The sequence below is a fragment of the Triturus cristatus genome, chromosome 10 (genome assembly GCF_964204655.1).
Source record: "Triturus cristatus chromosome 10, aTriCri1.1, whole genome shotgun sequence".
Lineage (NCBI taxonomy): Eukaryota > Metazoa > Chordata > Amphibia > Caudata > Salamandridae > Triturus > Triturus cristatus.
In genome coordinates this window covers 497,721,073-497,738,343 of record NC_140593.1, presented here as the reverse complement: position 1 = coordinate 497,738,343, position 17,271 = coordinate 497,721,073, and the positions used below count along the sequence as shown (strand labels likewise).

General features: G+C 43.5%; 1 protein-coding gene across 1 annotated transcript in view; it reads right to left on the bottom strand.

The window, feature by feature from the left end:
• Window positions 1-17,271, bottom strand: part of VIPR2 (vasoactive intestinal peptide receptor 2) — a 961,249-nt gene that overhangs the window by 533,971 nt on the left and 410,007 nt on the right. Inside the window, exon 4 of the mRNA XM_085631945.1 lies at window positions 14,924-15,024. Within this exon, the coding sequence (XP_085488071.1) occupies window positions 14,924-15,024 (101 nt within the window). The remainder of the gene's footprint in view (window positions 1-14,923; window positions 15,025-17,271) is intronic.

Here is a 17,271-nt window from a genome sequence, read left to right as displayed (position 1 = left end):
TTTGAGTCAAGTCTTGAATCTGGTTACTCTGCACAAGTGAAACGGTAAGAAAGGAAGTTATATGGCCAAAAGGAATGACAAGACTGTAATATACTCTGAATAAGAAGGTTCCAAATACAATAATTGAAGCATCAAGCCAATCTGAACAAAGTGACTCTGAAGAAGATACAGTTTGGAGAACAAACAGAGCAAGAGTTCTGCACAAAAAGTACACAGCACCTTAATGGACATATGTGGTGACTGAAGAAGTTGAACCTACGGATCATTGTGAGGAGAAGACTGTTGCAGAATCAAGCTACAGAAACAGTTACAAGCCACCCTAAATGAACTGTGTTAAAAAATTAGGGTGCAGAAGAAATTCAAAAAGCAGTTCTGAAAAGTGCACAAATTAACCTGGAACTCAGTTAAAGGCTGTAGACAAAAGAAAAAAAAGAGAGAGGGGGAAGCAAGAAGGCTTAAGAGGTGTTTGGATGCACATACTTTTGTATAAATATATTTTTTTTTCTTTAGCTCTCAAGAGATAATGGCAAGAGACTGGATATCAAAATCGAGGTTTTAAACATAGATGTATTAATGCTTGCTTTATAAGTGTTTTACTAATGATGTTTGTTTGGTTAACATTAATTGTTGTTGTGCCTTATTTTATGTATCCTATTAAGAATAATATCACTAATGATTTGGTTTGTGTAGAAATAGGTGTGGAAGATGTTAAAGAAGATCCACAGACTAACATTAAGAGATGAACCGGTGATAATTTACACCAAGATAACTTCATTAATGATTTTCCGCAAAATGTTTTTACCAAATTATTTTAGGAATATGTGGATACTATGGATGCAAGAGACTGTTACGTGTGCATGCAATTACCGTCGTCTGTGTCTGAAGGGGTGACTTACCATCACCTAGCCCTAACGTATAGAATCTCGTGTGGTGTACTAACAAATCTGTTCTATGAAAAGGCAGTTTACAGTACTTTTATTCAAATTTTGATTTTGTTTTTTCTGAAATATCTATTAGAAAGAATATTAATAATGTGAGTAGAGCAAGAGATGCTGAATATTTTGGTGAGTTTTTTCATACTACTAAAACAATAGATACTGTGTATGCACATCGTAATAACTTAACATGTAGTTTGTGTCAGGAGGAAATTGAATTCATAAATGTGGTGGAAGATAGGAGACAAAGTTTCAAAGAAAAGGCTGCTAAGCAAAAGTCCCATATACCTCCTTGGGCATTTAGAGAAGGAAATTACAAAAAGGGTGAGACATATGCTGCAATGACCCTAGATTGGCATCGGGGAAAGCTGTGCTTGCTTAGACAGAAAACAGACTATAACAATTTTTTCATTGGTTCTAGCGAATGTGACCATACTTTCCTGATTACAGGGGGTTGGGGAATAAAAGGTGGTACAGATCCTGTTTTCCCTGGAATATATTATGTGTGTGATAAGAATGCCTATTATAGGTTGCCCACACGTTGGTATGGGTGTTGTTATATGGGAATTGTTTTTCCTAAAATCAACGATATGGATAAAAGTCATGGAACCAATGAAATGAAGAGTGGACTAACACGAAATTAAAGGTGAATTAGTGCTTCGGAAATTGTGGGTGATATTTTTGGAGCATTGAGACCTTCAGTTGGAGTAATATTGAATTTGCATAAAATTAGTAAATTGTCCACAGTGGTTGATTGTTTATCAACAAACACTGCTGGTGGGTTCTTAATGATTGATACCGAAATGGTGACTATGAGATCGATGGTTGTAAAAAATCGTCTCGCTCTTGATGTATAAATGGCAAAAGAGGGCAGAGTCTATAGCATGTTGAAAATCCAACAGTGTTGCACATATATTCCTGACAAAATAAGAACCTAGAGGGAATATTACTAATATTACGCATTTAAGGAAAGATTTAACTGAACTGAAGGTTGATGGTGATGGGAGAAACTTGGTAAGGGGTTCTCTTCAGTAGGTAACTGGTTTTCTGCTTTGATAATAGCTTCTTAGGAAAAATGCTAATGCCAAAAATTTCTATTGCTCCTGGAATATTAACACTGATATTTATATATAAGTGTTGTAAGTGCAAAAAACAAACAATAGAGATCAAACGAAGAGCGAGAAAGAGAGAAGAAATAGAGTTGGAACATAGAAGAGGAATTTACAATGAAATAGTTAAAGACATAGATGGGATTAGGTTGAAACAGAAGGAAACTACTGCTTTCTAGGTAGTATCATCTGATGACAATCAGATTTTTGGGTTTATGAGGCTTAAGTCACCATCAAAGGGGGGATTGATGGAGCAGGGTTTTGCGAAATAAAACTTGCTCGGATCTAACTTCTCATTGTGTGGAAAAAAAGTTGTGTGAAAATTAACAGTGAAAAACTAAAAATGGGGAGAACATGAATTAGTATTTCTGGTACTTTTCTAGTAGGCCGCAAACGTGAATGCTTAATGTAGAAATAACAGCCAAAAGAAAAATAATTATAGAAGCTGTGAGTTTTAAAAGAGATATTTTCTCTTTGGATTAACTGTCCAAAACTGTGCACATAACGAGTGAGAGAAATGCAAGGCATTAATAATGGAGTTTTGTAGTGCTATAATATTTACTTATGTATTTGCTTTTCCTAGAGAAAAAGCCCACTTTGCTGTTCTGCAGAGAAGGCCTCAAAAGTCTTTTTTAGGTTTAATTTGCTTTCTAAAACGTAGGCTGCAAAGAAATGTATTTTGTCCTTCAAGAGTTCCTGAAGATGACTATGGTTGTGCGGAGGAGGTAATGAATGTTAATAATGGAATTTCCTTGCAGACCGGAGAAAATGTTCCCGTGGCCAATCGTGTTTGATAAAATGTTACAGAACGCTATGTGCAAGCTGTGGGAGAAATTATTGGAGTTTCCTAAAGACAAAGGAACTGTTGAGAGTCTGGTGCACTGGAAGTGGAGTGATCAGACCAGACATCCCCTAGCCTAGTCCAATTGGAATCCTGGATTTTATGTTTTGTTACATGGGGGGCTGGATCTTTAGTGAATAATGGTATAATTACTAGTGTTAGAATTTATTGAACGTTGCGTTGCGCTGCGTTGCTGTGCTTCTAATGCGAGAAGAGAGGGACGTGTTGCTGATTTCCTTAATTAACTGGCTGGCTGTTGTTCTGCTGATCCTGACTCTTTAACTTTGCTCTTCATACCTTCGTGAGGGTGCCCAGCTTATGCTTCCGGCAGGAGAGTGGCTTTTCAGACAATTAGCATTTTGTGCTATAGTTATTTCTAGGTTCATATGATAATCCAAATTTGCATTATCTTATTTGCAAATGTTCTTTTGTCTCTTCACCTATCCACTCGCTCATGATTCGTTAATGAGATGTGTAATGAAGTGCTGTATTGATGTTTCTCTTGTATGATGATCTATAATTCAAGCTGTATTTTACTTGATGAATATTCAAACTGTCTTAAAATTAGATAAAAGTAAGTAGATAAGTAACCAGAGTTTGTCATTATTGATGTCATATTTTTATTATAGTGTTTGAGTATTTCTTATTTAGGTCCTCATAATTTAGTATTCTGTCTATCTTTTGCAAATCCCTATCAACTCTCAAAGGTCCATCTGGGAGAGAGGGCCTTAGAATATGATGAATATAGGTAACCTGTTTTGGTAATGATTTGTTATAAATTACACAGCGGAAGGGACTGGTAAGGTTTTGAAATTGGTTCCTGATGGTAAAATTTGGCAAGGCCCCCTTGCGATCCATCAGTGATCAGGTGTATACAATCATTTTTGGAGGTTTTGGCAGTATTAGAAAAAAGGTGTTGTCCCCTAGTCTGCTTTTCTTTCAGCGATGTTTATTATTTTTGTTGCATAGTCCCTTTCCCTAAATCTTCTGCTCGTAAAGACTTTTCAATTTTGAAACTCCTTTTCCATACTACATGCCCTCTTAATCCCTAAGATTACCCCGGGGGGGGGGGATACTATTGACCAGATTTCTTGGGTGATGGCTTTTAAAATGTAACATACTGGTCCCAGCTGTTTCCTTACGGAACATGGTGGAGTAGACCTTTCCTTCTCCCACCCAAAGGTTCACATCCAGAAAGTCCATTTCTATCTGGCTCATCTTAGTTGTAAATCTGAGGTGAAAGAGGTTATTGTTTTGCCTCTGAACAAATCTCTGTGCCTTCTCCATAGGCCCATTCCACAAAACAAACAAGCCATCAATATAATGAGTCCACACTGTGACATGTAGTGTGACTTCCATATTGTTTTCCGTCCAGGCCTCCTGCTCCGCCCACCAGCCCATCATAATATTTGCGAAGCTAGGGGCAAAGCTGATGCTCATCGTGGTGCCCATTCGCTGCCTCTTATATATTCCGTCAAAAATAAAAATGTTCTCCTTAAAACAGCATCTTATCATCTGAAGTAATATTTTATTATGATCCAAAATGCAAAGAGCTCTACTTTTCAGATAGTTTTCACAGACCTTCATCCCATAGTGGTGGTGGATACACATATATAAGGATTTAACATTCATTGTAATCATTACAAAAGTATCCACCCATTCAATACCTTGCATCTTGGTTAAAAAGTCACTTCTATCTCTGCAATAGGAGGGCAATGTAGATACGAAAGGAAAAAGAAAGATATTAATAAATATGGAGGTGTTCATCGAAAAAACCCTCATTAGAGGAAACAATCGGTCTACCTGGGGGGTTGGATACACTCTTATGAACCTTCAGCAGCAGGTAGAAACAAAGTGTCTTGGCATACTCCTTTCTAAGGAATAAGGTATTCATCAAAGTTAAGAATGCCCTTGCGCATCAATCGGGCAACAGATAATAATATGTGCACACTGATTTTTTGTATATATCAAACAAGATGATTTCATAGCATTCAATTTTATTAAGCTGTCTATACATCTCGCTTTGATACAAAGCAACATCCAGTACAACAATATCACCACGCTTGTCTGGGGGGTTTGATGACTATAGTGTTGTCAGAGTTAAGTATGGTCAGTGCTTGTTTCTGTGCACTGGATAAGTTACCTAGTACTTTATTCATCCTGTTTCTCAATGATGTCAATTCCTTGACCATCATTTTGTGGAATATATTGGTATGATAGTGGGTGGTCAAAGAAGAGCAATTCCCATGTAATTGCCAAAGGAGCTTTAAGCACGACTGCAGTCCGAACTGCTGGATGGAATTACACCAAATTTGGCAAGAAGACAGGATTTTCTTCGCAGATCACGCTTTCAGCTATCTGTTGTAAATCCATTCAGTTGTTGTTGAAAAATGTAAGGAAATCCAAATTGGTAAATCCACAATCACAGCTAATTTGTGAAAAATAATGAGCTCATGCAGGGAAATGGAGCAGGAACACCCAATTCCCTTGGTCTTGGGGACCTCCTGAACTGCACCATGGCATAAAAACATTTTTTTTCATTCACTGCAAGTTCTAAAAAAATTACTGAGAATTAAAAAAAAAAGCTCCTTCCCCTATTTGTTTATGGGAGGGCCCTGGGGGATGGGGTCCGTGGGGTACGTAGCCCCCCCTTCCCCACTAGAAATATATATATATCTTCAAAAGGTGAGCCCTGGGTGATGGGGTCCCCATGGCCGAAATAGGTTCAGGGAGGGGGCTGCGTGGCCAAAATCAGCATGGGAAGGTGGGCAACACAGCCCCCTTCCTCATTATATTTTGGCTATGCCCTGGGGGATGAGGTCTTTGGGGTCAAAATCAGACCAGGGAGGGAGGCTTTGCGGCCACCCTCCCCTATTCAAATGTGGCCCATCCTGGCATATGGGGTCCCTGGGGCCAAAATTGGATCGGGAGGGGAGCTGATTTCAGGCCTTGGGGACTCCATCTCCAGGGCCCAGTCATAAAATATAGAGGGAGAGGATGCAAGCAGCCCCCCTTCTCAGGTCAATATTAGCCCCGGGGACCATGCAGCCCCCTCCCTCATTTTTTGGCTGGGGCCTTGGGAATAAGGTCTCTGGGACTGAAAACAGACCAGGGTGGCAGGCTTTGTGGCCCCCCTCCCCTATTCATATGTGGCCCATCATGGTAAAGGGGTCCCCAGGACCAACATTAGACCAGAGGGGGGCTGATTTCTGGCCCAGGGGACTCCATCTCCCGAGGCCCAGCTCTAAAATAAAGGGGGAGGGGGCATGCAGCCCCTTACCCCACGGCAATATTAGCCCCTGGGAACCCATCCTCCGGGTCCTATAGAATTAATAGTAGGGGCCCTCATTTCAGTCCCTGGGACCCCATCCCCTGGGCTGGGCTAATTTTATGATGGGAAGGTGGTATGCAGCCCCCTCCCTGGGCCAGGTTCGCCCCAGGCACCCCACTCTCCAGGGCCTGGCCACTAAAGGGTGGGTGCCCTGGAGTCCACCCGGGGCACCCACAGTAACATTGCTGGGGGCCGTGAGGATAGCCCCAATGCTTGTGGCCCCAGCTGGCTCCCACCTCCAGCAGGAGCCAGCATTGCTCCCACACACAGGGAGCACATACAGAGAGCAGCTAAAAATGCTGCTTGCTGCAGAAGGGTACTACATTTGCCTCTGTTTCCATGTCCGCTTAAATGCGGGCAGGTAAACAGATGAAAAGTCTGCTCCCAGTGGGTGAGACCATTTTTGATACTCCCACCTAAGGGAGAGGACTTGGGGGCCTATTTCGATGGCGGGCGCCCGCCACCGTAATGTAACACCGGACCGCCCGCCAGAGGTGAGGCGGTCCTGCCAGGACAATTAGGATGCGCCAGCCACACTGGGGTGCGCATCCTCGACTTTAACATTATGGCAGGCGGTGCTGTTAGCAGCACCCGCCGCAATGTCAAAGCCCATGTTGTGCATTACCATGCACAACGTGACAGGCACAGTGCGGTGCCTGCCACCTTGTGCATGGCAATGATGTTACCCTCCAGTGCAGCCACCCACACACCCATTCCCCCAGGGGCCTGCAATGGTCTCCCACATTGATTTCCCGCATGCCTTTCCATGGCGGAGTCTCTGCCATGGAAAGGCAGGCATCATAATATGGCCGCCACCATATTGTGTGCCTTTTCCGCCCGGCCAGCAATCCGACCGGCAGAAAAGCGGCAGACGGTCTTTCCGTCCGCTGCGGTGCCCCTCGCCATACTAATATGGCGGGGGTGAAACAGGAACATTTGGCAGGCGGGTCCGGCGGTGGCGATCCGCCCGTGATTCTAATAGGCCCCCTAGTGTTTGCTCTCACATGGCAGGAGCTATAAAATTGCTCCCACCATGGACATAACTGGAGCCGGCATTGGGGGATGGGGTTCCCAGGGCCATTATTGGCTCTGGGAAGAGGGCAGTGCAGCCCCTCACATTTGTTTGCATGGCCAGTCCCCGGGGCTGGTGTCCCTGGGGCCACAAATAGCCCAGAGAGGGGGGTAGCAGACCCCGTGGATGAAATTGGCCCAGGAGGGGGGGTCCTGTGCCCCCCTCCCAATATTGCAAAAGGCTTGGTCCCGCTATATGAGGTTCCTGGGACAGAAATTGTGTTAATATCGGCTGTGCACTGGGGGTGGTGCATGCGGTCCCCCACCAATTAAAATAACAAACAATTCCCACATACCCTCCACGAATTCGCAGGAAAAGTTTAAACAAATGTTTTTGGACCCCCGGTGGGCTCCCTGTATTTCTACCCTGCCCCCTTGTATTTTTTTTAATGTTTTTTTTTAGACTAGGCCGAGTACGAGTTCCATGATGCCTGCCAACAACTTCTGTTTGAAGTGTTGGCAGCCAATCAGATGCCCTGAAACCAGTCCCAGGGTGCTTGTTTTCTGGTCCAGGGAGGATCTGACCTGGCAGTTTGGGCTGGACTGTTCCCATGGAGAACAGGGTCAAGCTGATTTGCATATTGCTGGGTACAAACTGGAATGGTGTGGTGAGCAAAATAACGATGTATGAAAGTCAGATCTTTGACTTGGGGTGAATGTACGACAATGTTAACATTCCGTCCATAATTTTTTTGTGTTGCCTCTTCACCCTAAGTGGGAAGGGTATTCCCAGACTTTAGTCCGTTGCTCGCTATGACACCGGTTTTAAGCTAGCCTGGCTGATGAGGGGTGATGCCTCAAAACTAGTTCCAGGATGCTTGTTTTCCTGTCCAGGGAGGACATGGTCTGGAAGTTCGGGCTGAACGGTTTCCATGGGACAAGGGGGATTTTCATATGGCTGGGTCCAAACTGGAATGGCGTGGAGAGCAAATTAACGATTGATTAAACCTAGATCTGTGACTGTGAGTAAGTGTTTGACAATGTTCAGCATTCCGTCCATTATCTTTTTATGTTGCATTTTCACTCTAAGTGGGAAGGGTATGCCCAGACGTGGGTCCCATGCTCACTACGCCACCAGTTCCATCCTAGCCTGGCTGTTGAGTGGTGATGTCCTGAAAACGGTCCCAGGAGGCTTGTTTTTCGGTACAGGGAAGACCTGGCCTGGCAGTTAGGGTTGGACTGTTCCCATGGAGAACAGGTTCAAGGCTGATTTGCATATGGCTGAGTCCAAACTGGAAAGGCATGGTGAGCAAAATAACAATGGATTAAACCCAGATCTGTGACTGGGGGTGAATGTTTGACAATGTTCAACATTCTGTCCATCATCTTTTTGTGTTGCATTTTCACCTTGAGTGGGAAGGTTATGCCCAGACATGGGTCCCGTGCTTGCTACACCATCGGTTTCAAGCTAGTTTGGCCGATGAGGGGTGATGCCCCGCAACCGGTCCCAGGATGCTAATTTTTCCAGTCCAGGGAGGAACTGGCCTGGAAGTTTGGGATGGACTGTTCCCATGGGGAACAGGGTCAAGGCTGATTTACATAAGGCTGGGTCTAAACTGGAATGGCGTGGCATGTAAATGACGATGGATTAAAGCAAGATCTGTGACTGGGGGTGAATGTTTGACAATGTTCAACATTCCGGCCATCATCGTTTTGTGTTGCATTTACAGCCAATCGAATCTTCCCAAGAGATCTGTCAGATCTTCAGAGGTTTTGAGTCCCTGGATATACATATATTGTTTTTTTTCGTTAATAACTTCAAAACCACTGAAAATATTTACACTATATTACAAAAAGGGCTGTTTCTGGACCAAGATCTAGTTTTTGGCCAAATTTGGTATAAATATGTTCAACCTTGTCCTCTAGGGATGATATTGTTGGTTATTGGGCTCAGGTGTGTGTTCTCCAAAGAAAAAAAACACTGGCATTTTCTCCAGTTTCTTTGCAGTAGATTAAGTTAATAACAGTTAGGTGCGGTCATTAGTGGTGCTATTTGCTTTCAGGTAAATGGTTGGTGAGAAAAGTAGGCTGGCAGAGGTTATTTATTGTTAGATTGCAGAGATAGGGTTTTGAGAAAGGAGAGTGTCACTTTGAAGAAAAGAGAGAATTAATTGAAAATAAGTCAAAGCCAATTTTTCATGAAGTGTTTTAGAAGTATAGTGGGAGAAAGCTTTGTGAACTAGTCAGCAATCTGAGGATGTAAACTGCAGAAAGAAACCATGTTATATACAGTGCTCCATGCCCCGAGGCAGCTTAAACATGTGAGTCATAGAGTACACATCATTCAAGCATTAAGAGACTGAGCCTGCAATGTGCCAGGCAAATGGCCCCCTTTTAAAACATAGACTGGAGTTTCTGAACCTTGGTACTTGGTCTGTACGCTGGGAAGTGGTGCAAAAAAAGAAAAGGTTTCATTACATGATCTTCCCTCACTGTTCTGTATTGAATGTTGTTTCATTCACTAAAAACATGTTATTTGGCAGTGGCTGAGAGCATCTCACCAATGCATAGTTGGTTTTATACCTTGTTTTGTAACCTAATACCATTCTAGGTTGTTTTTTCAGTAAAGCAGAGTAGCAGAAGATATGATAGCTGCCTACTGCTAGCCTCCAACTGTATGTTGTTTGTGTTTGTGTATGACCTAATGTGGTACATGCTTTGTATGTGTATATGAAGCAGATGTTAGTTAATGTTAGATGTTAATGTTAGTGTTTCAGGGAGCTGTTTCCTTTATAGTGCCCGCCCCTCTGTCCTGTCCTTTGACCAGGAAGCAGTCTCACAGCACAAGTAACACCAGTCCAGATAGCTCCACATCAGAGGCCATGTAAGTGCACTACATAACAAGGCTGTGTAGTCTTAAATCCTCCTCCTGCCTCTTTAATCCACTACCAGACAACCCCTGCCCCTTTAACTCTCTTTTGCGGGTTACTGCTTTCTCACTTTGTGATGGTTTTTCCATCTTTCTCCTATGTCTTTCTCCTTTGTGTGACTTTCCCTCTCCTGCTCTCAGGATATAGCTGAAATGGGAAAATAAGTACCAATCCCCAAAAATAGGTGGCAGTGGCCCCCACCAGCTCAAAATAGGTATTGTGGGCCTGATTCACAAAGGGCCTCTGCACTTGTGGTGGAGGCCCTGAATTCGTGGGGGAGTCTCAGCACTCAGGGCAGACTCTCCGCAGTAAGAACATTTGTAGTAATCAAAAAATCTGTCTGGGTGGCTCCTCCACAAGCCTTTTTAAGACCCTGGTTTTCCAATATAAAACCAACAGACCTTCAAGTATTGTACCACTCACAGGCACACATACATCACAGCACACATTTAAACACGTGTCCCTCACAGTGCTACATAATAATATTATGTAGGCCAAGGGTAAGTTACACACTTAGGACTGGAACTTTACATGAGCCAGTAGGCCCCACTCCAGTAACACAAGTAAAAAGGCCTGTTCACACAACTGATCACACAGTATGCTGTCACCATCACAGTCATACGACTTAACACCTGGTGAGGGCGGTAGCACCTTATTATTGAAAGGGTAGCACTTTAGGCGCCACTCCCAGTCCAACAAGACTGCAGTCCGTAAGACAACTCTAGGCCATGGCACGCATACATGACCCATGTTCACCCATGACTTAAAATGAGCACCAGGGATCCAGATATTGTTGCAGCTGGGGCACGCTGGGTGAGGGTGCACGTCTGCCACAATGTGAGAGATTTTTCCATCCCAACAAGCGTGTTGCTTGAAAGGGATACTACCCAAGCCAGTCACAAGATCCATGTTGTTCACTGCTGTATATGCTACACAAGAATGGAAGGGCAGGGTTGATCCCTTGGCAAAAACACTTAGACCATCTTGGTGGTCTACAAAATGGAACTGCTGAGAGTAGACACTGTGACTGGGCTAGAAGTTCTCCCTGGTTCCCCTGTGGCTGTGATCAGTTGGATACTTAGGGGTCTATTATGATGTAGGGCGGATCGCCACCACCCGCATGTAGGTGGCGATCCGCCCTACATCATACCCCGCCCACCACCCATTTCCCCCCCACCATATTAGTATGGCAGGGGGGGACCCCGGCGGACGGAAAGACCGTGCGCCGGTTTTCTGCGGGTCGACCAGTTGACCGGGTGGAAAAGGAGCTGGATATGGTGGCGGTGTCTGCTAGACTTCGCAATCCATATTAGCATGGGCAGCGGTGCAGGACTTTCCATGGCGGAGACCCCGCCATGGAAAGCCATGCGTATTTTGCTTACGGGGGCCTGTTGCAGGCCCCCAGGGTATTGGGGGCATGGGGGGTGCACATGGAGGGTACCATACATTGTCACAGACAAGGTGGCAGGCACTGTGCGGTTCCTGTCACCTTATGCATGACAATGCACAACGTGCATTCCCAGCATTGTGGTGGGCAGTGCTGTGAGCACCGTCCACCACAATGCTGGGAATAGAGGATGCCACCGCCACAGTTTAAAAGGGAGAGCGGTCTGTAAGATTTGCCTACCCTTGAAAAACCCCTTCTGGTCTTTATGAATTAGGACATCGATCACCTTTTCGAGCCACTTCGTTAAGATCTGTGTGAAGATTTTATGATTGCAATTTAAAAGGGAGAGTGGTCTGTAAGATTTGCAGAACTTGGGATCTTTATTTTGTTTAAGAGTTATATTTATGGTAGCCTCATCCCAAGAGTGCAGAAAGTCCTGTCTGTTTGCTAAGGCTCAATTAAATAGTTCAGAGTGGGAGTCAATTCATGCTTTAAAACTATGTATGTTTCATTTGGAAGGCTATCTGGGCCAGCTGCTTTTCCTCTTTTTCCCAAGTGCGGTGAGGAAAAAGCAGATGACGCCCATATGTTCTCCCAGTGCCCCTCAACTGAGATCTTCTGGTACGAAGTGGGTAAGGTTCTCTCAAAGATAACGGGCCAAGAGATTAAGGTACGCCTCTCATTGGTTATTTTGGGGGTTGTTAGTGGGGGTGGGGGTATCCACTGAAACTTCTTAAAATACAGAACTCACTCATCTTTGTATTAATTTTGCTAGCTCGAAGAGAGATTTGCATTAAGTAGATTCTCCCTAATCTCCCTTGGTGTGGGAATGGTTAAGCACAGCACAAAGGGTATGCAACTTAAATCGGAGTGGTCCCCATTCTTAAAGAATACAATTTTGGGACATTTGGGAAAACTGGCACAAATCCCATTCTGCCAGTAGGAGACCCTAACTATCATCTTGTCTGTAAAATTCTCCCGTCGAATGATTAAAACATCAACTCAATATCAGGTGGAGGGAAGTCGGGCTGATGTTCACAGCTAGAACCCCCCTCTTACCAACTTTATATGCATTTGTGGCTCAGGTTCTTGACTTGGTCGGACGTATATGGTCCGTGGGCTTCCCGAAACTGGTTTCGGTCCCGAAGGGTGATCGGCGCCCCCAATATAGTCTCAGAGCTTCCTGGCCTCGTATGATGGAAAATGAGGACAAAAAAAGTCTAGAACACAGTGCCAGTATAGAAACCCAACTTAAACTACACATTTGAAATTCTACAGTTATAGTTATATCTTTAATTTATTATTCAAGCACCACTTTCAAAGTAATGTTAATTATACTTATAACTCATATTTATACTTACGCACCATCTTAAGATTCAGATAACTTTCTCACCTTCATACAGTTTTCACACCTCACTCGCCACACTAGATTAATTATAACTTGCCCCTTCTCCATGACCTACCTATACCCTTGCATATTACAGAAGATAGAGCAGGTGAAATCACTGCATTAAAATCAACACTAATTACATCGACAATTAGATGATTTGCCTAAATACACTGAATGTTACAGTGGCGAGTTATAGTTAATGTAGTGTGATGAGTGAGGTGAGAAGACTGTATAAGGAGGGCCGCGAGTTATCTGAATTTTAAGGTGGTGTGTAAGTATATGTGTGAGTTATACATATGATTTATATTACTTTTCCATTGAAAGTTGTGCTTGAATGATAAATTAAAGATATAACTATGACTGTAGATGAGGTCATAGAAGATATCATGAGTGATGTAATATGTGGGGTAATTAGCAGTACATTGCGAGGGTGCACGTTATAGTTACCTTAGGGCACAAGTTATAGTTACTTGAGATAACTATAACTGGTTAATTCCAGTGGTTTTGAATGTTTGAAACGTTATGTTGTCAATTAATTTTTTTCTGTGAATTTCCAGTTTTTTTTAAAGTAATATTTGATCACCATATTCATATACCCCCCCCCCTCCCAGCCACTTTAGACTTTAGGCCTCAGGTACCCCATCCCCATGTACTTGTACTTGTACATTCTTTTTTATTAAGATGAGGAGGGCACGCCAAAACATATTTGAGGAGAAGGAGAGCAGGGCACACAGCCCCCCTATCCGAGCAAATGCTGTCCCTAGGGATTTCCTTCACGGGGTCTCAGGTGCTTCTGAGTGGGTCCTCCCGACCTGCTGCACCCACAAAAAAGTATGTTTGGGCCATAGACAGAGCTCCAGGGTTTGAGCCAGCTGGGTGCATTCACCCATCAAGGGTGCGGTGGGAGCAGGCATTGTTCTCACCCAGCGGGTGCAGTTTGTTCCATTTGCTTCCACAGACAATAGTCTGCTCTCAAATGGCGGGACCATTTTTAAAGCTCCAGCTGAGTGGGAGTAGACATGCCTTCCCCGCCTGCATTCTTGTGAGACATATGTTTGCCTGCCCACACTCTTGTGGGCAAGAAAACTACTGTGTCCCAGGGTTGGGCTCCCTGAGATACAGTAATTGAGCGGCCCCAGTAGATGGGTTCCTTGGGCCCTTTACAGGCTCATGGGGGACTGCTTGCCACCTTTCCCTTCAATTTAAGATCGGCCCCTGGGGAAGGGGTCGAGGGAGTCTATTGGGCTGCGAGAGGAGGGCCATCCACCCCCATTCCTTTTTATTGGAACTCAGTCCCAGCGGATGGGGTCCCCGGGGTCTTTTGAGGCTCGGGGAGGGAGGCCACACTCCCCCTCCACTTTAATGTTACATTGACCCTGAGGATGGTGTTCCGGAGGCATATTGATGCTCGGGGGTGGCGCTGTGCATCCCCCTGACCCATACCATTCATATACCACCAGGGGATGGGGTCTCTCCCCTAAATAATGCTTTGTGCTGCCCCCTGGGCCATGGCCCACCTTGGGGGGATAGGGGTTTATATGACCATGGGAGCCCGTGCTTTCTTTTTTCATTTTGCAGCGAAATAACAGACTCTCTATGAATTTGTGGCAAAATTAATTTTAAAATAAATATGTTTCGCCCCAGGCAAGATCTTTCAGGCCTAGAGGGTTAGGATATCCCTACCCTCTCACCTTATGTCTTTTTTAAACAGTGTTATGAATGTGTTTTATTTTTTATTAATTCTTTGTGAAGTAAACTTTAATGTGCTTTAATCTTCAAATTCAAGCCTTGACGCAATAATAGGTGTCACACAAATATTAATAGCTGTTGATATAACTAATGTTCAATGATTTAAGTACAACTGAGTCAATGAATATGTCCAAAATTGTGATGAAACTATATGATTGTTGGTGTATGATCTGAATCAGTGGTTCCACATTATAAAACGAATGCACTGTTTATACTTGAACAAAAGAGCACCATCCCTACCTGGTGTTCAGACGTCACATTCTCGTCATAGCCACAAGCATCTATCACATATGGATATGTTTCAGACCAACCTAGTCTGGTGCAGTTTTTGCTGATGTTCCCTAAAACACAAACACATCCAATAAATGATTTCTCATTGCTGAACATATGGTTACTATTGCTGAGTCAGACAGTCACGAAATATGAACCTTTGGATTGCTGACTAAGGTGTGAGATTTCAAAACGTATACATCGACACAGTTTATTCCACAGCTGAGAAACAGGACACATTTCTACTTTTGCTCTGAGTTTAAGCAGATCTCACTTTCATCTCTGCCGCAAAGTTGTACTTGTTTTCAAATACATACAGAAAGACATTCTATCCACAGGATAAATATAAATAACGTAAGAAAACAGGGCTCAAAATACCAAACAATCTTACAGTCCATAGATCACCTAAAAGAATAACATATTTCTGATGATAAAACATTCTCAGTCCAGCGATAATATATATGAAGTCCAATTTCTGTGCAGTCTGGACATCACAAGTCAAATACGCTCAACTCCTAATCCAAACCTAATTTCAAACATAACTTACCACTAATTGTTTGCTTAAGCAGACATTCTCTAGAAATCATGTTGTTCTTTCTATGGAGTAACAAAAGGTTGAGGTGTGTATAGTGGTAGCCAACGCATGTTTCACCCAGTGGCGTAATAAAGCCAAGGGCTTTCTCAAGGCTAAGGATAAGAACAGTGACTATCCACACACATGATAAAACGGATCTCAGGTTAACAAGTCGTCATTTCCTGATTAGATTAGTATCTAACACCATAGTCATGCTTAGCATCTTTCAAGGAATGCTGCAATTTCATTATTGTAGTAACTTCATAAAATGTCACAACTTGTATATTTTACCATTACAATGCTACTCTTCAGTTTTCAATACTATCACAACTGAGGTATGAGGATATTAAAATTCATGAATTCTAACGGTTATCTGCACTACTAAACAAAAATAATGAACCCTGATCCACTAAACTAGATTTCACGCGCCACACCTGAGAAAATTATAACAGATGCAGCCTGGGGACACTATTGTGATGACCGGGGTATTACAGCCTACAAGTTCCATCATTCACAGGGGCCTAAGGAGGTGGCTCTTGTGATCTCCCGCACCTGATGCTGACGACCGTGCTATAAAGCGCACTCCATCATCCCGCTGTGCAGAACACTTTTGAGATTACTGGGGGTATTACAGCCTACAAGTTCCATCATTCACAGGGGCCCCAGGAGACGGCTCTTGTGATAAAAAACACCTAATGCTGACGACCACGCTATAAAGCGCATTCCATCAACCAGCTGTGAGGGCCTTGCCTGGGCACAGCCCAGGGGAATGTCGGGCCTGTTCTGTGATTGGCAGTGCCAGGAAGCGGCAGGGCCACCTCTCTTGGTTTCATTTTAAGGGACCCCTCGGTTTGACTTTACTGAGGCTCTTTACATGTGATCGGTACACCTTTCAAAGAGCTCTGGATGAGTCTGATGTTCTGGACTTTGTGAATCTTTCATCTTGGTGACTAACTGATTTTATTTAATTCTGGATGGCTACTTTGACTGTTTTAGATCGAACCTTGGTTTGATAAAACATTAATTTACCCAAATTGAAGAAAATCTATTTTTCATGTGGGTTTGTTGTTACGTTTAAATCTGCTCCACGGGGGATTGGTAAGAGAATAGCATCTATCAATGGGGCTAAGACTAAATCACCTGAGAAAACAGGTACAACTTTGATCAATTATATTACTGGGGCTATGGGGGCAATAGAAAAACAAATATTGAACGTGGAGGAGACTCTGAGTTGCTGAGGGACCTACAGTTCCCCCACCGCAGGTACATGATGCTGACTCTATTTGGCCCCAATTATGGTAGGGGTTAAGACCACATAGAGAAGTAAAAACGGTTGTGCTCAAAATGCTACTGCCTGTATCTCTGAATGTGTCCCTGATTTGCAACCACCATCTAACCACCGCAGAAACCCAAGGACTAGCCCTAAACCTGGGGCCATAGGTTTAGGAAATAAGCAGATGATGGTACTAAATTGAACTCAACCCCCAACCTAGGCATTGATAAATTGAAAGATAATGTGGCCTCTGTTAAAGTAACGTCTAAATCACCAGCTGGTGGTTTACAAACTTTAATTCTTTGGTACATTCACTGCATACATTTGTGAGGACGACAATGAATGCCATGACCTCTCGACTAAAACAAATGGAAATATTGACAACCGCTTGTATGGATAATTTGAAGGCAAGGCATATTCTGGTAGCTACTCAGAGCTATCCTGAGGCACCTGGGGCTCACAATGAGGATC